Source organism: Melanerpes formicivorus, unplaced genomic scaffold, assembly GCF_026170545.1.
Source record: "Melanerpes formicivorus ecotype bairdi unplaced genomic scaffold, bMelFor1.0.p_v2 SCAF_10, whole genome shotgun sequence".
Taxonomy (NCBI): Eukaryota; Metazoa; Chordata; class Aves; order Piciformes; family Picidae; genus Melanerpes; species Melanerpes formicivorus.
Genome location: NW_027142362.1, coordinates 11477419 through 11499062, shown reverse-complemented (window position 1 = coordinate 11499062; position 21644 = coordinate 11477419). Strand labels below are relative to the sequence as shown.

At 38.3% G+C, this 21644-nt stretch overlaps 1 protein-coding gene across 5 annotated transcripts in view; it reads left to right on the top strand.

Moving 5' to 3' along the window:
- Nucleotides 1-21644, top strand: part of ADAMTSL3 (ADAMTS like 3) — a 183851-nt gene that overhangs the window by 115369 nt on the left and 46838 nt on the right. For all 5 annotated transcript variants that reach the window (XM_068143673.1, XM_068143674.1, XM_068143670.1 and 2 more), the window contains 8 exons: nt 118-192; nt 5398-5555; nt 6525-6636; nt 9346-9484; nt 11048-11098; nt 15790-15994; nt 16844-16991; nt 18379-18463. In XM_068143673.1, the coding sequence (XP_067999774.1) occupies nt 118-192; nt 5398-5555; nt 6525-6636; nt 9346-9484; nt 11048-11098; nt 15790-15994; nt 16844-16991; nt 18379-18463 (973 nt within the window). The remainder of the gene's footprint in view (nt 1-117; nt 193-5397; nt 5556-6524; nt 6637-9345; nt 9485-11047; nt 11099-15789; nt 15995-16843; nt 16992-18378; nt 18464-21644) is intronic.

Sequence of the window (21644 nt, the reverse complement as noted above, 5' to 3'; positions counted from 1 at the left end):
ATTGGGAAACCTGCTAAATATTTTCTTAGACACATTTGACAGTTTTCAGTCTAGTTATGTGATGTGCAAATTCCCTGATGCAAGATAATGTCTAAAACAGTTATTTCATTTTCCTAGGGGAAGAAACCGTGATTGCTGTACCACATGGGAGTCGCAGTGTGAGAATTACCTTAAAAGGACCAGCACACCTTGGTATGACTGAGCTGTTTTATGTATTTATTCATAGGCAGAAGGTAAAAACAAAGCCTCATATCTGAGTTCATTCAAACTTTGGAATTATGGGTAAGATTGTGACCTTAATTCCTCTTCCCATCTTTCATATGCAGCCTGGAGATAGTCCTACAGAAGGGTGGAAGTCTGCTTTAGAAAAGAAAGAGTATACATGTTGGTGATTTCTCAATTTATTTAAACCAAATCTTGCATAAAGGATCTAAAACTGCCTGCAAACAATTACATCAAAATTACTTTCAAAGCATTATGTGTGGGATCAGTAGCCCCTGTATAACCCAGCACCAGATTTCTGTTGAAGAATCTGAGATAGTGTGAAAAGCCCAGCTGAAGTCACACTTGGCCAGTGAGCAGTGTTGATGGAAAAGTAATCTAGGTAAAAATGAGGCAGGGTAAACAAAATAGATAAACTATAGAAGTCCTGTTTCCTTCTGATACTTTTCCTCAATACATACCATCTATGAGGAGCAGTTTGCTATTCTGTTAAACATTTGTTTCCTAACATTTTTAATCAGGCTGATGATACTATCTCATAATTTCTTACCTATAGGCCTACTTTACCTAAAGAACTAATAGTTTCAATGATAAATGGGGCTGCCATACAAGCAATGAAATGAAACATTCATTTAACATTTTTGTATAGTAAAAGTGGAAGACTGAATGAGAGAAACAAAAAGGACTTCTACTGTAAATTGAAGATAGAAATGCATTTTAGTTGAAAATTGCTTATCTGTTTGTTTGCTTTGAAGAATATGTAGTCATTTTCTTTCAAAGAAAAAGTATTGAATAAGACTTCTGCTTAGAGCGGCTCCAGAGTAACAATAACTTCTAGGTATAACGTATCAACCATGTAAAAACCTGACCTTATCTTGAAATAAATAATATTAATGTAAAACTGTCACAAAGCATATATGAAAGAGTGATCTTGACCTGTTTATATCAGGAGTCTTTGTCTTTCTGAAGTAGTTTTGCAGAAGGAAGTTGTTGTTTTAGCTTTATAGGAGGAAAAAGTACGAGATTCAGTGGCTCCTGGGGGATTTCTGGAAAGCTCCTGAGGAATGCATCAGCAGCTTGGTAACTGAGTACAGAGTGCTCCTGGCTTCCTACCCAGGGTGGTTCCATAAAGAAGCTGTGGCTTGGCATTACCTTTGGCTAGTTCTCTAGCTGGATGAAAATTATGAAATGTTCCTTTAACCACTTCCTCTAGCACATCTGTTTGCAAATCTGTGAGGATTTAGACATTTGTTACCTAAAATTAAAATGACAGAGGTGAAAAACAAGTGAAAGCTGTTGTGAGGAGGAGGGAGGTGAAATTGCTTCTGTCTTTGTACACAGATCTTCAATAACTGATGCTTTGGGACAATGCACTTGTCCACCTTTCTGACTATGTGTGTCACTCGACAGAAAGTATCAAGTGATCTTTGGTTTGCAGTTTCATGGATTTCTGTGTGCATATGTGCTGGTATGACTCCATTTATCAGGGGTGTTCTTCCTGGCTTGCAAGGAGTCAAATTTAACAGGTGGAGCAGGGACTACTTATTGTTAAATTTTATACTGCCTCCTGTTGCCAGTAAATGTTTGCACTTCAACTCAAGTCAGCAGTGATAGCAAATGCTTGAGGAGCACTCGAATGTCTGGCATTTTTCCCTTTATCTTGTGTTCTTTTGTGCTTCATCCTGGGCTTTATAATCTGCACTTGTTCCAGGGGAGCACAGCTGCTGGATTAATAAAAAATGGAAATGTGTTTGGAGATGTATGCATAAGAGGGCTGAAACAAAGAAATGCTCTGAACAGTTTTTAAGTCAGCAGCTTTGTGTTTTGGAAAGGCTGTATTTCTTTCTAGCTGGTAAGAGTAAGTATTTTGTTGGTGTGTGTACCCTCTAAGACCAGCAACAGCTTCATCGGGGAGCAAAGGTGTTACTTCGGGTTTTTTACGATAGGTTTTACTTGTCCATTCTGTCTGCCTGGGTTTTGTGAATGATTTGGTGGAAAATAACCAGGTAATTAGTACAAAAATAGTTAGGAATAAAATGTCTCAGTGTATTGGTTTTGATTCGAACTATATTACGGCTTTTCTGGCAGTTGTTTTGAGAGCATTAGAATAAAAAGAAAGACGTAAGTTCCTTGAAATTAATCCTCCAGCAGAAGAATAAGGAAAACCAGAAGCTAATATTTTTACAAGTGGCTAATACTAGATAACTGAGGTCATGAACTGAGGGAGGTTAAACTTCACTAAAAGGAACTGAAACTTTTCCCCCTTTATGTCAATTTCTCCACTTACAGTGGTTTGCATTACTTGGCAGTATTTAGCTATACATCTATGCAGTGCTTTGTCTTTTGACAGATGCTAGGAGGAAGACATTTTTTCTTGCATTTTGAAAAGAATATGTGCTTTATTTTGGACCTTGTATCCTGCCATCTACAAATTAATCACGGGGGGGGGGGGGGGATGGAAAGGGGGTTTTGGTAGCAATGTAATTTGCATCTTGCTCTTGAAACAGGAGCTATTTCCCTGAAAATTCTTCCATGCATCTCTCTACACTGTATCTGCAGTGAGTTTGCCATGCCACACTGCTCTACTGCCTGACCTTGAGAGTGTGGGAGGCCTTTGCAATACATCTTTCATCCACGTGCTGCACAAGGCATTTCCCTGGAGAAAAGGCTCTCTTTTTCAGTAAGGTAAGGGAAGTACCACAAAGATAGACAGTTGTAGGTCATTGGCACAAGTAATTATCTGATTAGGCACATAATCAGGTAAGCACTCAAGAGAATTCCTTGTCCTTATCACTCTCTGCATCTGGAGTCCTAAAGACCTCAAGGAACTATTCCCCTTACTTAGGATGGAGGAGCTTACTCCTGAAGTTAAATTTCCTAGTTCTCCAGGATTACAGGACCCTGCAGAACTAGTAGATACTTGATGAATTATTTCTAAACCTTGCCAGTAAGCCAGTTGGTGAAAGCTTCTTTCCCAATGGCTGCTCCGAAATCAATAAAATAGGGTTTTTTTAGGGGGAAACTGCTCCCTAATAGGAATTACTGTATTACATGTGTGTTACATTTACTAGATGCTTGGTTTCATTCTGTTCGAGAAGCCAGCAATGGTCAGCATTAGGTACTACTGAACAGGAATATATTGCATCATAGCTGTTGTGCTGTGGAATGGCTCTTCATCTCCCTGTGTGATACACTTCTGGGAAAATCTGAGCAGCTGTTCTAAGCTTCACTGACATGACCTCCAGAAATACAGGCTATCACTGTTTAGCTGGACCTTGCAAATAAACACATGCTTTGGATTCAAATCTAATGTAGCTCTAGCATAAATGTATGTCAGTGCTCAGTGAGTTGTGTTGTCAGTTGCTGAACAATATCCTTGCATTGTGCTTACAAAAACATACTTTTTCTTTCAATTGAGCAAATTAGCATAAAGACCATCAAGTAATGCAGCTCAGGTCACCAAATCAACATCTTTAGCATCTTCTTGCAACAGCCAGATGTCTTCCTTTGCAATCTTAAACACTAGTTTCAAGGGGACCTGTGCTTCTGAGGATCCTGCTCACATTATGTGGAATTAGAAGACCTTGATATTTGCTGATCGGACTCTTACTCAACAAAATGACAGAATAACAGACACCATGCATTAATACTTACTGTTAAGCAATATTTGAGGTCAAGACATGCAGAAGCTTAACCCAAGAATGCTGACTTCTGGATATTTAAAAGGTTATTTTGTAATGCAGTCAGGAAAGAAAATTTTTGTAGAAGGGATAAACAAAAATGTGGAGTAATGGTCTAAATACTTGTTGTTTTTTTTCTGTGATTTGTTTGTTTCTTTGTTCCTAATGGAAACACATTGAACAATGGGTCACTCTGAGTCCTAGAGATTCATTTTTCCTCTTTGACAAAGTACATTGGATTCAGCACTAGATTCCTCCTCTTTGATCAACATAAAGTAATTTTCTAGAAATTTACCCTTCCTTAAACTTCCATGTGTGTGAGCTGTTATACCTATGAGCATAAGGCTTAGAAACTTGGGCTAAGGTTGGTACCTTTTCAAGGAAATTAATTTCTTCCAGAATTTCCTTACTCTTTCGGCTGAGGATGCTCTAGAACACTTTTGTGTTTTAAAAGATCTGAGGAAATAAAACAGTGATGATGGACTACAGCATTCAGAGTATGTTTTTGGTACAGGTAAACCCAGACGCTCTTAACCTTAATTATCTAGCCTGAATTAGTTAATTCTGTTTAAAGTACTGAAAAAAGGCTAGTTAGTAGGAGAAAGAGGGTATTCATGGCTCATCAGAAAGTTCCTTTTAGCTATCTTGGAGCTCATAGGAGATTCTTTTCTCATGTGCTGCTCTGTAACCAGACAAGTGTATTTCAAGTCATGTACCTTGCTGTGCCTGTATGCTGTGTTATACAGAGCCCAAAATTCTACCTTTATTATGAATGTCTTCCTTTAGCTTTGTGTACTATAGTTCAGTCAGTTTGCTGGAAGTGAGTCAGTCCTAAAATGCCTCATCTGTCTTCTGGAGGTTGTGGGCTGTTAGTTTAATCTGTTTCCAAGGAGTGCAGAACAGCTGAAAAAGGGTTTTCATCACCACCTGTTCTGAGGAAGGGACATCCATCTGGCAGTGCTGCAGCTACCCACCTCCTGTGTGCTTTTTGCTCACATGGGACATATTCAAAGTTGAGTTAATGACCTCTGGAATGCATGAAGTGATGCAGGTATTGTGGTGAGTGTTTGGTGAGTTTGACACCATTCAGGATTCTCTAGAGACTGATGTTGCTATGCTTTTGAGTTGCATGGAAGTATGAGTTATTTTTCTGTGTATTGATTCTATTTGGTTTGAGTTTCTTTCAGCTTGTCCTGCTCAATCTATTGCTTTATAACTATATAGAGCACTTGGTGTAAGAAAAACTGTCTCAGAATTGGTTCTGGTATGAAAGAACAGTGTGTTCAGGCAGATATTCCTGTGCTGGCATGTCATGCAATTATGTATCACCCTTTAATGTGAAACAGCTAATATTCATGACAAGTATTCTGTGTGGTTTTTTTAATGTACATATATGGCCGTTACAAGGCAAAGTCATTAACATTATTTTCTGACTTCCTTGGAAATAAAAAACCCTCTGGTTTAACAGTTTACTAATTCTGTGTTTCTTTTGTAGTTATAGAGTCAAAGACACTGCAAGGAGACACGGGAGAGCACAGCTTCAATGCTCCTGGAACATTTGTCATAGAAAATACAACTGTTGAATTTCAGAAGAGTACAGACAGGGAAATCATAAAGATCCAGGGACCTCTTGGAGCAGATTTCATTATCAAGGTGGGATGTGTCTGTGTACAAATCTACAAAGATACTGCAATTATGTGCAACGGAGTAGGTGATGGTCCATCAGGTTGTAGCTAGCAAATGAGGAAACCTAAATACAGTCCAGAGATGATTTATGCTAAGTGTATCCAGATTAAAATGTTGCAAGGTCTTTGCTGTAGTGGAAAGTACCACAGTGTCTTCAGTGGTAAAAATTTCCAGAGCTTTTGTTTTAAGTATTACTGACAGAGTGAGAGGGTGATGCTGGGCTGTGGGTGGGTGTTAATCCAACTGAAGCCTGCCACCTACTGAATCTGAGGATTGCTTCCACCAGCATCCTGAAGTCTCCCTCAGACACTGCTATTCCAACTCCTGACCATTTCTAATGCTTTTAAGTTTCTCTTCTACTCAGATAAAATAGCCATGGCTTGCATCATACATGCAGATATTTAGGTGTAGAAACTTACCAATATTTGGTTGCCAAAGGGCGGTCGTTATACAGTTTTCCCTTGGAAATGACAGATGTTTCAGTATTGTCACACCACTTGGCTTTATCTGTCATGGTGTAGGAATAGACTTTCGTTAGGTGTTTGGTGTTTTTTGCATCTCCAGCACCACATGTGCACTTAGACTTGCCTGAAGGAGAACCAGTGTGCTTAGACTTAGTCAATTAAAGACTTTTCCTTCCAGCAAATTTAAAAAGTCTGCTAACCAAGCGATAAGACAGAATAATACAATTAATTAGGAACTTTGCCACTCTAGGGCAGGTGTTCAGATAGTCAGGTTGCATTGAATAATTTGAACAACAAAGCATCTTACAAGTGTTTGGCTGTTGCAATATTAAGTTTGTACACTATACCTTATAAAAATGTTATGCCTATATAATATTACCTGTTGCACTGCTGTTATATATGAATTATGCTTTGAAATGACATGAAAAGAGGAGTACAAGATACACATGTGTTGTAATGAAAATTTCTTCAGACCAGGTACTCTGGATCAAAGGAGAGTGTGGTTCAGTTCTTTTTCTATCAACCCATCAGTCATCAGTGGAGACAAACAGAGTTCTTCCCCTGCACAGTAACATGTGGAGGAGGTAAGTAATGGCAATTCTTTAGGAGTATTTACAGCTGAAGATTAAAAGTAGGTGATTTACAACCTTCATTCTGCATTTCTATTGATTAAATGTTCATGTTTCTTTGCACACTGGTGGTTCTTCAGAAAAAATAAATGGCAGAATAGCAGGTAAGTTGGTCAAGTTAGTGTGAGCATAGGGTTTTTTATACCTTATAGTACTGGAAGTAATTTTATTCCATAAGGAATGATTGTTTGAGTAAGAACTTTGACCAAGAAGTAAAGATAGGACATTCAAAGTAGAAAATGACAATTCAAAAAGGGTATTTTGGGAAAGTAAACAAAGAAATGCAACAAGATATTAAAATAATAATAATCAAGAGATGAAAGAAGAATACAATTCTGGCCACAGTAGGTAGACATAAGGGAGAGTTTTAGAACACTTAGTTTAGAAATTAGTTACACAGAAAGCAAAGAAAACAGAACTTAAGGAACAGCTACTAGCAATGCCTTTGGTTGTCTGATTTGAGGAATTTAGTCCTGATGGTAGTTAGAACAGCAAGTTGTATACCGTAGTGTCTAATCCTGATTAAAGCCCTACAGATGATACAATGGCTAGATGAACTGCAGCTCAGCTCTGCTACTACTACTCCTCCAGTCCAGCCCATTACGTGTCATGTCTGCTTCTGCAGAGTGTGACCTCATGTTAGGAGGAGGGTTTGACATTGTAGATAGCTATTTCAGTCCAGCTAGCATTACTCAGGTCACCAGAAAAACAGACTGGATACTAGTGATACTGGTGTATTTCCTTTGAGAGTACAAATGTGGTTTAAATAATTACACAAGTAACAAGAATAAAAGATGTTTAAAGCACAAGCAGAGTCTAGGGATCTTTTTATGGACCATCCATTTTGGCACTTGCACCTCACTTTAATCTGAAATGCAGACAATATCTGTGTATAGTATGTAGTCCCACAGGAAACTGCTGCATCTTATAAGGTACTTGGCCTTAGGAAGTGTGATTCTTGCTGGAACTGTGAGTGACAGCACATATCCTCTGGTGAATCCATTGCGCTGGGTTGTTGGAATTTTTCTCTAACCTCTATTGACAAGGGAGGCATCACAGTTATGTTTGAGGACTGCCTGTAAACAATGGATAACTCAGGGGATTTATTTACCTTCAGTGTTATCAGCCTAAATCCAGCCTTACTCAAACTGGTATTATGGCTTGAAAATTATAGCTAGTGTTATGGCTTGAAAATTATAGCTACATTTCAGTCTTTTTGAAATTAGCTGTACCTAAGTAATGGCCTATAGCTGCACGTCTGCAATATGAAAGTGGTATCTATCAACAGGGCTCAACACTCTTGATGGCAGTAATGAGAGAGGCCGGTAACTAAAGCACAGAAACTCATCATGCTCAGTTGCTTACCCATGAAAGTAGTTGTGCTGAATGGCCTATTACTGAGGTATGCAGGGGAGTTGTATTGCAGCTGCCTGGCTTAAACCTGTTATCATAAAGCAGAATTAGTATCCACATTGTCTGTTTGGCATCCTTTACTGGCAGTAAAAGATAAAAGTTCCTCACAACACAGACTTGGAATCAGTGCACCACCATTCCTTATTTGGATGCTACTTCTACATTTACTTCTGTAATCTCCATGTGTGGATAAGGGGAGTGTAATGGGCATCTTGGAAAGCACAGTCAAGCTTCAATGAGCAATAATGTTTAAAAATTGTGTTTATCTTATTTGCAAGTGGCATATCTTTTGGTTCCTTTCAGTATCTACAAGAACTGGAACATACATGCTTTGAGCACTGGAACTGCCAAATTCTTTATGATTATCACTCTCTTGCACGATGACACTTTGAATCTGCCAACAGACATATAAACGAAGCCATCAATGAATGATAATTAGCATTTGCAGCAGACACTGGGATTTCTGCTGTTAGTTTATTGACTCTGTTTGTATGGTAATTCTTGTGGTTTCAAACTTTTTTGTTTACACATGTGACAACGTCCTGCTCATCTCCTCAGTTTAAGGCCAGGTCACCTCTTTAGAATGCATCTTTTGTTTTCCTATCCAAAAAAGCAGCCTGCTGGTTTGTAAAACTTCTAGTAACTAGTATCCACACAGATTTTTCTTTTTTTCCCATTTTCTTTCCACTGAGTAGTTACTTCAGATTTTCTTTTGTTGGCTCTTCAGCTAGGAATGTTCTTGAAACTATTTCTTGGTTTTCTAGATTAACTTAGCAATGTTTTTTGGATCTGATCTTCAATTCCTCTGGCTTTCTAAGCTGTTGTTTGGGGTTTTTTTAGCATGCATGACCGTGTAATACAGCTCCCTAGCACACATGGTAACTCCTTCTTGGGGCAGGACAGTTACAAATTGTGGAATGTGTAGTAGAAGCATATGACTTTGTAGGATTGCCTCTGTGACAGGTGAGCTGCTCCAGTACATGTATTCCCACATCACAAAAATATGTATGCCTTTATATTTATATTATTATTAAAATAATGTGTCAGAGTCTCACTAATGTTAAAAGAGGTTAAAAGAATTGCTATGCTGAATTGCTTCAAGTGAAGATCTCATGCAGTGTTTCCTTGCTTAAAAACAAACCAAAGAGTAACACAGGAAATTAATTCAATTAATTCACCTTTTCTGGAGGGAGGTATAAAACTGCTTTAATTTATGTTCATTCCTAAAATTTGGGTTTGCTTCTGCATTAGGTTATCAGCTTAACTCAGCTGAATGTGTGGATATTCGTCTGAAGCGTGTTGTTCCCGACCACTACTGTCATTACTACCCAGAAAATAAGAAACCAAAGCCCAAGCTAAAAGAATGCAACATGGATCCCTGCCCTTCTAGGTTTGTATGGAAAAATATATTGTAACTGTGTAGTATAGTCAGCCACTGATAAACAAGCAATTATATTTACTTAATTCTTGTTCTTTTCATCTTTAAAACTCTTCAATCTGGGTTGATTATTGCACACTCTAAAGGCTGGTGTCAGGCACCACTGTCATCAGATCTGTGGCATTTTTTTTTCAGTGTTGCAGAACAGGAGGCTTTGTTTTATGCAGGTATTGTAAATATAATTTTGTCCATTCTGCTTTGTCTTTTGCTGAGTGGTACAGCAGTAGCACAGGATTTTTTGATGTTGTGTGAGGAGGAGAGATTGTTTGCCTGCCTTTGGATTTATTGATGGTACCATTCAGGATTTATCATTAGACAGACAGTAGCTCCAGTTCTCAGTAAGTGTACAAGTTTTGCACATGGTTTTAACTTGGTTTATTCATCTGCCTACCGTACAAGTTTCTTTCTTCATTTGTACTGTATTGGTTTTTTTTACTCTAAGACTTTAAAAAAATACCAAAACCCAACCAACCAAACACAACAGGACTCTTCAAAGTAAATATACTTGTGGTACAAATACCACAGAATATTATTGCCAAATTACAAAGGTTATAGTATACAGAAATTGTATTGAATTGCACTACAATATTTCAAACTAACTTTTGGATTGCCTTGTGAGGTTTCCTGGCTGTGCTAAAGAATCTTAAAATAACATCGCAGTATCAAGTCCCAGAACCTCACATTAATATGCCAGCTGGCCAAGCTGGAGTTATATGCAAGAAGAAAAGGAAACACTCTCAATGGATTTAATTTCCTATAGCTCAACTGTCCATTTCCTTTCATTCCTGTTGAGCATAATTGTTGATAGTAGCCTCTAACAGTTATAGATGTGCAGGCTTCCAAATTTTTTCCTGGAGAGTTGATCGCTGTGTGGAATGGTAAGACTTAAGTAATGCTTAATGGCAATGGGTGCTAAATGTTGCAATGCTGGAAAGGGAAATTTAATGAAAGAAAAGACATAATTATCTTTATCCTGGCAAATTTAGCTTATGCAGACAGAAAAAGAGAAGTACTACTGGATATAGTGCTGTATTTCTTAGCATTGGAAGTGAAGCTCTATGCCTGCTTTATGCTGTGCAGTTGAAAAACACAGCTCTGGAAGGATCCTAAGCACTAATCGGGACTTATCCAGTATTAATCCTGTGATGCATTTTTTTCGCTGCTACTCAAGTTCCTTAGTGGTCTTCCTTACAGATAGAAGTATGTAACTGTTTTCTTGTTAATGAAATAGCCCAGACCTAAAAGATTACTGATAATAAACCGCTGAAGGCTTGCTGATTTCCAGTTTTGGGGCTGGTATTTCACTCTACTGTGAATAGATTTCTGTCTGTGCAGAAGAGATTATACAAGTCATTGTTTGCCACAAAGGTAACGTGTAGTGAATGTAAGATTTCCTCATTTCATAATGGAAATGACTTGAAGTACATTCTTCTACACAATCATGCTTGATGATTGGGTGTGAGAAATATATCTTGGGTATGAGAAATAATGATGCAATATTTATTTTGTTGACAGTGATGGATTTAAAGAAATCATGCCTTACGATCACTTCCAGCCACTTCCTCGGTATGTATAATCAGGTTAACATACGTGTCAGCATTAGCACAGTTTTCGCTGCTGTGGTGGGTTGAAATTTTCCTCCCAGCATTAACTTTGCCAGATCAACTCAGAAGCAAATGGAAGCGGTATTTACAAGCAAACACTACACTCTGCAATGGAATGCAATAAATATGTACAAAATATACAGTATTTACTATATTATACAGATACTTACAATTTGCAAACAACACAATATCCCCCTGGTCAGAGACCAGGGAAGCCCTTCCACTGCCCCCTCTCCCCTTTCCCACAAAAGAGAATGGAGCAGAGAGAAAGCAGTGGGTTAGACTTAACTAAACAATGCAGCCAAGGTCAGCTGAAAAGCAGGTTAATCTCTCCTGAGCGAAGCAAGCAGAGAGATCAGAAGAGAAAAGAATTGTTTAGGTACAACCCATTTTATGGCAGCTATTCCGCCAATTAATTAGTTTAGAATAATCTTCGGTTTTCCTTTTTACACCCAATAGTGATTTATTTAAGTTTTTCTACTTTTCTGCTCAAAATCTGTAACTAAATTTTAAAGGCATAGCCTAAACCCACCACAACTGCATATATGCTGTTTGAGTCCTAAGATCATGCAATACCTTCTGGTATTTCTGCTGTACAGGAGAGCAAGTTCATAACACTCCTGTACACATTTTTGAAACTTGTGATTTAATTCAGTGTGCTCTGGCTGATAAGCTTCTCAGTAAGAGATTAGTATGCTTTTCTTGAAAATAAAAATGTGAAAAACTGTAGAAGTTTCCCTAAGCCTTCTCCTGCTGTAGTGCTTGAGATCATTATCTCCATTAAAACTCTTATTTGACTTACTATCTTGAAAGGGTTTTATTTTAAAGATTTATGCAATGGATATCTTTACAGAGCAGGCTTCCCTATGTTACAGGACTCTAGAAATTATTTTTCACTTGAGGTCTCATTCTTCTGCTCTTCTTTATACCTACACTCTATTTATTGACATCAAGACTGACATCAAGTTACTGGGTTATTTGAATATCTACTACCTAAAATTAAGTCATCAGAGCACTGTTTGTTGCTTTTTTTGCCTTTTTTTTTTTAACTTTACCTGAATAAATCACAAGAATGTAAATCTTTTCTGGATGGCTTAGATGTTTGGTAAAGAATGTTATGACTAAAAAGCATTGAGCCAGATTTACTGTTAATATAAAGAATTATAGTTGATGGATTTGGATGCATGTTTATCTGAGCTGAACCTCTGCTTTACTATGTCATGAAATGAATAATGTGTATTTTTCTAAAGAAGCAAAGATATGAAGTAATAAGAATGAAATCATAGACTTACATGCCTCAGTGGAGCTACTGATTACAGCTGATATAAATGTCATAGTTTATTTCTGTAGCAATTTACTCTTGCTGTGGATCTGCTGTCCTGTGATGTACTTTGGCTTTCATACATTAGACTGAGGCTTTTTTTTCCTCTCTACAGCTTTATTCTGTAGAGTTCCATAATTATATTCTGTATCTCTCCCCTTCCATTTCTTCTGCCAATTCCTTTGTACTTCAGATCTTCTCTGGAATTCAGCACAATTTATTTACAGGACTACTTAATCTCCTGAACTGCTCAGGGCTTGAGGACCAGTTGGAAGAGAAACTGAATCCATTTCTCTGTGACTATGCTCAGCACGTTTGCATGATACTGTGGTGAGATAGATTGCATCTGTCATGAAGTTGTGGGCAGGTTCTCCTATTTCAAACACTGAGAACCACAAAGGCCCACCTTGTTTTGATACCTCAGGAGGTGTGTCCTGTCAGAAAGTATCATGGTCTTCCTGGACAATGCTTAGGAGTAAGAGCTGTAAGATGGCAGGTGGCCAAGCAGGGAGTTGGAGCCAGCAGGATGCAGGGAGAGGAAACAGGCTGTGTTCCTCTGAGAAGTCACATAAACACAAGGAAGGTATAAGAACACCTTTGCTTGCTGGAATTTCTGAAAGAAACCAGCAGCTGAGACAGCCACTGTGTGTGTACCTGCATCATGAGGTGAATCACAGATGCAGGTCTTTCTTCAGTGTAGTATGATGTATGTTCTCTGTGCTGTTGCCTGTCAAGTAACTGCAGTGCATTAGTCTGTGCAGTTCTGCTGGGGCTTCTTTCACCTTTTATTTTCTTGTTTTCTTTTTTTTTCCCCTCTTGACCTGTTTCTTACATGCTAACCCAAGATTGTTCTTGCAAAGCAGGCAGAAAACCAAAACGCTGTAGATATGCTTGAGCAAAGCTATACAGACTCCTTCAGCTTTACCAGCAGTCATACATCACCTCTCCTATATAGCATGAGGGCCATGTGGAGGGCTGTGATGTAGTCCTGTGGCATTTACCACTACTTTCCCATTCACACAAGGAAGTTGTGGGAAAGTCATGGTGCGTACCGCAAGATCTTGAAAGAGTTCTCCTGTGGCTACAGTTGTAAATGCCCCACTGAAATATTTTTACAGATGGAGAATTCTTTTGAAATAAATAGAAAAATTTCCCAGGATGAAAATTTTCTTTTAAAGCTTTTGGAATGCCTCCATTTATTTCAGACTTGTTGGACTGTTGAAGATCCCTTGACAGCTGTGGGTTCTGGAAAGTATCTCCTTGACTGCTTGCCCAAGACCCCCCTTTTCCCCAGTAGCCATGGACCTCACTCCATCTTGAAAATGCTTATGGGAGTATGGGATCTGGAGTGTGTTCGAAACTGATGAGATAAAGAAAAACAACTATAAAACTTTGTGCTATAAACACTTGAGAGGCTAGCATTACATACAGCACAGTGAGCCTTATGTATATAAATCCATGAGCTGCTAATTCATTGAACAGCTAATTGCTCTTTAGTTCTTGACATTTTAAAGAAAATGAGTTAACCCTGGCCATTCATTTAAGTAATAGAAAAATGTAACTGTTGCTCTTCAAACATATTTTGTACTTGTGATATGATATCAGTATCTAGGAATACAGCTTTATTCTGAATGCTTCTGAGAATATATTCTACAGTTAATGTTCCATGGCTTGCTGTATGTTTCATACTCATTCTTCTGTGGAGTTTAAGCATGATTAATATGATTTTGTAGGGAGTTTAATGAATTGCTTAAAATAGGAAGATCCTTGATTTACCTTCTGTATCACAGAAAGTAGGTAGTAATTACTTAAATTTACCTTTGATTTATGGGCCTTTGCCTCATCTACTCTGTGTCTATGACTTCCTTTATGATAGCTAGGTCACTCTTGATGGATTCATTTTGGTTGTATATTGTATTACTTGCTGAGGCTATTTTTCATAAGGGATATAATTTTTTTCATGATCCTTTCTGTGTCACTGCAGTTATAATAGGAGTAAGTTTTAAGCTAACAAGACATTGATAAACCGTAAGATGTGCTGCAAGACTCAGTGATTTCACAGAGCTTAGCTTTAATTTGAGTAGGTGGTGGAAAGAAAGCAAAATATAGGAAGCAAAGGGTGAAGAAAAGTTTCATTGGGTCAGTAGGACCTATAGGTAAATGCTGTGATGGAAGCTTGTTATCTCTAAATGTAACAGAAGCAAGGCATCATTGAAAATTATCTTTGAGGTCTCTTCCAGCCTTAGTGATACTGTGATACTGTGAAATGAGTTTTTATTGACAAGTGATTGCTTAATTGTGCATACATGTTAAGACCAAGAGATAAATGAAAGAGTTTGTAACCATGTAAAACTTTGATGTAATTCTCACTTCAGGTGGTGCAGCAGTTTCAGTCTTTGTTGTAGTTAGGTCTGAGATCATGGACAGATATCCATTTAGAAGACATTCCCTCCCAGCAGGCTATTTATCATCCTTATGTTGGAGGCTACTGCCCCACAGCTCTACTGGTTGACAGAGCTGTGTGAGTTTTCATTGATCTGTGCCTTGCCCTGCTTCAGGATAAATCAGCTACGTTAGCTGAAGCAGCTGAAATGGATGAGCAGCTGCTTTTTGCTTGAAGCAACTTGGAAAGTGTGAATAAAAAGTCATTCAATGGCATTTTAATGAAGGTGAAAAACTCTTGCAGAACTGCAGTGCTGACCAGCCAAATGGTACCTGTCACAATTTAATTTGTTCACAGCCCTTATGGATGAAGATAATTTGAAGTGAAATGGCTGGGTTTAGCCAATGCATTTCCAGTTCCCATAAAAATTATTTCAACAGACTCTTAAAAGAGTAATCTGCATAATCTGGGCAGTGATGAGCAACTGTGGCTAATAACACCCTCAAGTCAGCACAGCCAGACCTGTGTTTGGACTTCATATATATGAAGTACATATGCTTCCTGGTTTCTGTCAGTGGCAATAGGAGTATATGTGGTGATGTAAGTTAACTGTGACAAATATTCTGTTTAGATGATTTAGACTGTTTTGCAAGCAAAATCATTCCTGTAATTAAACTCAGTCTGTTGAGAGTCTTTAACTCATGTATGAGAATAAGATTTTCAGTTGTTTTGAGAAATGTACTCATTTTGCATGTGAGTTTAAGCCTGGAATAATGCAAAGTAGCTATTTAATTCAGTGTGTTTATATTCAGTGTGTGGTAAGAATCCAGCAACCAATCTGTCAGTGGATTCTAATGACACGAAGGTGGGATTCAGTGTTTCGCACTTTTAATAGATCTTAGTGGAGTGAAAAATAGCCTTATTTTTAATATGTGAGGTTTCTTTCCAGGTGGGAGCATAATCCATGGACTGCATGTTCAGTTTCCTGTGGAGGTGGTATTCAGAGGAGAAGTTTTGTGTGTGTGGAAGAGACCATCCATGGAGAGATACTGCAAGTGGAAGAATGGAAATGCATGTATGCACCTAAGCCTAAAGTCATTCAAACCTGCAATCTGTTTGATTGTCCTAAATGGGTGGCAATGGAATGGTCTCAAGTAAGTTGAAAAGAAATTTGTACCCTTATCCCTGTCTTCTAAAGAAAGCCTTGAGTGCTGTGTTAGCATATAGATACCAGAAAAATACAGCTCTGCAAGTATAACTTGTAGCACTTACCAGGAGATGTTTGTGCTAAGTCATTTGGCTTGATAATCAAAATGTTAACATGTCTGTGTGGAGAAAAATACATATAGAATTATTTATGCCTGTTGGATTCCTGCTTTACATTAAGGAGAAATTAGAGCCAGAGGTCAGACCCCTTTGCAATGAAGTCGTTTGTCTCACAGTTCTTAATAAATGTAATATTTCATGGCATTGTAATAGCTAAAGACATGTCTGTCTAGAGGCAGACATGTCTGCGAGAGTGATTTTCCAGCGTTCTTACCTTTCGTTATAGTAACAAGAGCATAAAGCCAACTTATCTTGGCTGCAGTTATCTGATACAGTCAGATAGCTCAACACTTCTATAATTCCTTAGTTCATCCCAGATGACATCACTGACATATAGTGAAGAAACTGTTCTTGCAGCACATCTGACACAGCTTTAACTGAAAATAATCACTGTGAGAGCATATTCTCAGTACACAGACTGTTGCCAATCAGTGTTACAAAACCCCAAGAATTCACTTGTGTTCCCAAAACTTAGGCATTTTTTTCCAGCATCAACCTTTTCTTTATTCACCTAGCAATGCCAGGGAGAAATTCATACATCTCTGATACCTGATTGATTGTGGAAAAAGTTTGGTAAACACATCATCAGTACTTCTAGCTTGCTTTTTTAATGTTATTTGTAAATATAATTGGGGAAAAAAACAGGCAGCATGAGATGGTTGCATTGTCTCCTGCAGTGCACAGTGACCTGTGGCCGAGGCCTGCGTTACCGAGTAGTGCTTTGTATTGACCACCGTGGGCAGCACGTTGGTGGCTGTAATCCACAACTTAAACTACACATAAAAGAAGAGTGCATTGTGCCAATACCATGTTACAAGCCAAAAGGTAACTGGAATTTTGTCTGTTACTGGTTTACATTTTTGTTAAGAGAATTAAAAGCCCTTGGTAACGTCTTTTAGAAATGCCAGAAGCTTGAATTTACTAGGACTCATTTCAGTCTTGGCAGAAACAAGCATTTTAATTATTGGTGCTAGGAAAAGTGTCCTGCTGATATTTTTTTTGCTGATAATGTAGCCAGACTGTTGTGAGGTGAACATGCTATCTAAATCTATAGAGCCTGGTCAAATGGAGAAAATCAGAATTAATGAGTTCAACCTGGGGAGGAGGAGTTGCTCAGTAAGGCTTGAAACAGCAATGATACTCCATATGTATCACCTGGGATCTTGTTAATTTGCATCTCATTAAGTGTGTCAGCATTTTTTCAGTGAGCCTCATTAGTTCATTAAGCTATAACCAAACTTGTTCCATTCACTCTTCTCCATTTCTGCGTATTGAAAAGGTCTGTAACAATGATGTAAATTGACATTCTCTGAAAGAATTGTTACAGCATTAAACAGTGGGTGGGAAGGTGAAAAAGGAAAAAAATGAGGGGAGAAACTGGAATGCTTTGTCCTTTGTTTATCTCTGCCCCTCTGGGCCTAGAAAATTTTAGTGGGTGCCACTCTTATTCTTTCCATTTTTATTTGAAAGATTGTAATTCAGAGCTTCACAACTCACTCTAAAGACTTACATAGAAAAGGTGAAAGCTATCTATAGACAACCCTGTATCTCTTTTCAGGATGTTTTCATACCCTAGGGAACTTTCCAGGCAGAAAACTATTCAGAGTTAAACCACAAAGTAGAAACTAGCCCTGAAATTTCAAGAACCTTTTTCTGATGTTTTACTTTTGGAGGCACAGATCCTCAAATGTCTTAACAGCAATCTGAGAAAAAGCATCACAAGAGTGTAGGGTGTATAGACAGATACAAGTATTATTTTTTTGAATTAATTTCCAATTTGGAGAAAGTTGACTAACTCAGAAAAAAAATAATCCTGTGAAAATTGTCTAATGAAGCCAATCTTATCTGGAGAGCAGTGTGTGTTTGCTATATTCTGGGTTCATCTTCAGCTATAAACAAGTTATGATGATAATCCATTCCACTGAGATACAAGCTACAGTCTACTAGAAAATGCCTGCAGCTGGGGAAGATGTGAGAAGAATGTTAAAAGATTAAACAAGAGTAGAAGTTGTGTTACTGGTACCCTCTCAGTAAAAAGGAGTGTCATAAAGGAGATCAAACATCAGGAAGAAATTTTCTAGTAAATGATGTTTTCTTCAGAAGCATTGGATTCCTAGGCAAAATGTGAAGTGCTAAGGTGAATAGTGCTAACATTGATGTATTGCTTTGATTTTGGAGGAATTACTGAATTTATTTATTTATTCTCTACCAGAAAAAACTCCTGTGGAAGCAAAATTGCCTTGGTTTAAGCAGGCACATGAAATGGAAGAGACCAGAACAGTCTCAGAAGAGCCAACGTAAGTCCATTGTCTTTTACAGTGAAAGAACATTTCCATACATATATTCCAAACATATATTTTGCAGATCATCTGGAAGAACTGTTGCTATGCTGTTTGCTTTGACATTTGGACCTGTTGTGAGCTGGTCCTAATTTTACACCCTTGCATCTGGAGCTCCTGTTCTGGATGACACAGAGTTACTCTATTATCATGTCCTCGAATCGTTCAAGCAACGCAAAGGAATCTTAATTTAGTCTTATTAAGCCCTAATTAATGCAGATGGAAGCATTTCAGAAGATGTAAATTAAATTAATTCAGTTTTGTCCCAGTCATTGCTGTTACCTCAAAAATCTAGTGGTTGTATTAAAAATTGAGATGTACTTTATAGCACTGCCAGGATTTCCCTGGGGGGCAAGACCAATGCATAAAGTGAGGAAAACCTGCTGATCTATGAGCTTAGCTGAATCTATGGGAATAAGCTGTGATATTTTACATGTGTGTATGTGTCTCTGTGTGTGTGAAATAACATCTGGATTTGATGAGTCCATTTAAAAGCTGGTGGGGGTAAGCCTTGCAACATTGAAGTCCTGTGGATGAAAGCATAACTTAAGTCCAACTGCACTTGTTCCTGTCCCTTGTGTGTTAGGGCATCTACACAACTGCTTATATCCCCTGTGTGTGTTTCACGTATATGTTTCTTTTATATTCAATATATAGTATATAACTTTCTAGAAAGTAGTAACTTTCTATAAGGTTTTCATGAGATATTTGAATGGTGTTTTATTGTGCTGTGCAAAATTCTGCACTCATTTCTAGTAATGTTAGTTTAAAATAGCTTAGAAGATCTTACTGAAGTTACTTTGGTTTTATATTGCTCTGAGAGTGGAGTGTGCCCTATAACTTCTTGTTTTTCTTCCTCCATCTAGCCATTCCTGATTTTTGGCACACATGCACCAACAGGTGTGATCATGAGTAATAAAATCTTTACACCTGCACTGACTCACAGAAGAAACCTCTTGCCAAACAGGTGTTTGCATAGTTATGGTGACTACTTTAAACTTTTCACTGCTCTAGCCTCAAGTCAGGTGTCAACCTACTGTGAGCAGTTACTCAGCTCCTCAGTTTGGTGGCCCTGAAGCCAAACAGGGTAGTAGCAAAGATATAAAAGTACAGAGTGATTGTCGAAGGGGGTGATGCAATCAAATGTGAATGTCAGTATATCAGAATGAAGGTGTGTGAGGCCACCTCTAAAACGTATTCAGCATGAAGCTAAAAAGAAAATGATCTCTAGCATTAGCTAACCATGCTGTGGCAACCATGAGCTAATATAGTCTCTAGGTTTTTAGGATCCTTCAACAGCAGTCTGACAGAACAAGCAGGGAGGACTGGCAGGGACACAGCATGCCAGTTCAGAATGTATTTACAGTATAATAGAATTGAGCCGGAAACTTTGTAATGAGTTCCCTTGTACCTTGTCCTCAGAAGAAAGCAGTGATTCATGCCGTCCTAGACATGACTGATGTATTCCACTGCAGCCTCACAGTGTGAGTGAAGCCATGTGTTCAAGTTCTCAGTGCATGTCCTGTCACACCTGTGCAGTTTTGCAGTTTCCTGAATCTTTTTTCCTTTTTCACTTACTCTGGAGACTTAGATTTTCTTTATCTTTCATTCATAATCCTCATCTTGTCTTGAGACTTTCTCCCTTCACTTTTTTCTGAATCATCTTCACCTAAGGCTAAGAGTTTTCTCCAGCTACTTCTTGCTGATGACTCTTCGTTGACATCCTTCTCTTCATTGAGGTGTTGTGCTTTCCTAGTCTGAGTATTCTGAGCTCTCCTGGGACCCAGCTCTAATGCTGCAGCCATATTCTCCATTAGTTTCTTTTTACCTGCCACCTGCACTTTATGCTTCTGAGGAAACTGACAGGTAAGGAGAAATGAGAAACAACTGGTCCCTAACTTCATTCTTTTTTGCAGACTTCCTTTTGTTTATGTGGACAATGGTTTGCAAGCAGGAGAGTTTCTCGATAGATACCTTAGATCTCATGCTTTGTCTTTTCTAGCTGGAGTGAGATTTTTGGGTCAGGGTTTAGGATTTTAAAAGAAACTGTAACAAAAGGTTGTTACTTCTCCCACAGTAAATTATATGCCAATTTCCCTCTGGTTTGTATCTGGTTAACTTTGTTTTCTGTAATTTACCCATGGCACAGTGATAATTCATAGCCCACCTCTGCCTAGCAGGAAGTTTAGGATTTCCTTGGTAAAATGCCATCGCTTTTAATTTTAGTTATCCTCTCGCCATCCAAACTTAAACCACAAGATGAAGTCTCAACTTCTAATCTATCCTTTTATTACATCTGTCCTTCTAGGCTTTTGTGTGATACTTCAGTTGATAATGAATAAGAGAATAAATGCAGCTGTGTTTTAAAACCCACAAATGATGAATATGCCAAAAGTAGCTTTTGGAAGATAAATACTTCTGCCTCTGTGGTCTACCATGGCTGGTGTCCTGAATTTACACAGAGGAGGAACGTTCAAAAGCTGCTTTTTTTGTTCATTATTAGCAAAATAAGAAACGACTGCCCTTAAAGCGAGGCCAAGAAAAATGTAGGTCTGACCTTTTTAGTTTTTAGTTGTGGAATGTGATGACAGTTGATACCAATCATTATTTTAAACATTCCTCCCTTGAGCCTTCTTAGTTACAGTGTGATTTGCAGAGAAGCTCCAGCAAGGTTTTTGCATCTTTTTTTATTAATTGTAAGTTAAAGAAATAGACGTCTGAACTGCCTTTTCCTGTCATAGCTTAGAACAAAGCTAAAATGCTTTCAAAAGCTGATGTGTTTCTTTCAGCAGCCTGAGTTAAAAGGTTTGTGGATTTGTGCTTGCTGAATGTGAAATGCAGTGTCTCATAAAGGTGCCTGCTCTTTGCATTGGAGTCGTTTTCACAGAAATGTCTCCATCATGCCTTTGGTGGTAGAAAATTACACTGTTTTGCAGCTTCTCTCAAAATGGGCAGGTGATTTTGTCTGACACATTACACTCAAGGTTGATAAAACTTGACATTGCATATCAGGCAAGTGGGGTGCTTCAGGGAGCGGTAAGGTGCTAGCATTGTGGAAGTTCTGCCCCAGTAAGCAGCCAGCGTTTTAGATGCTTCTGCAAACTTTGATCTAGACCCCTTCGTGCAGTAGGGTTGAACT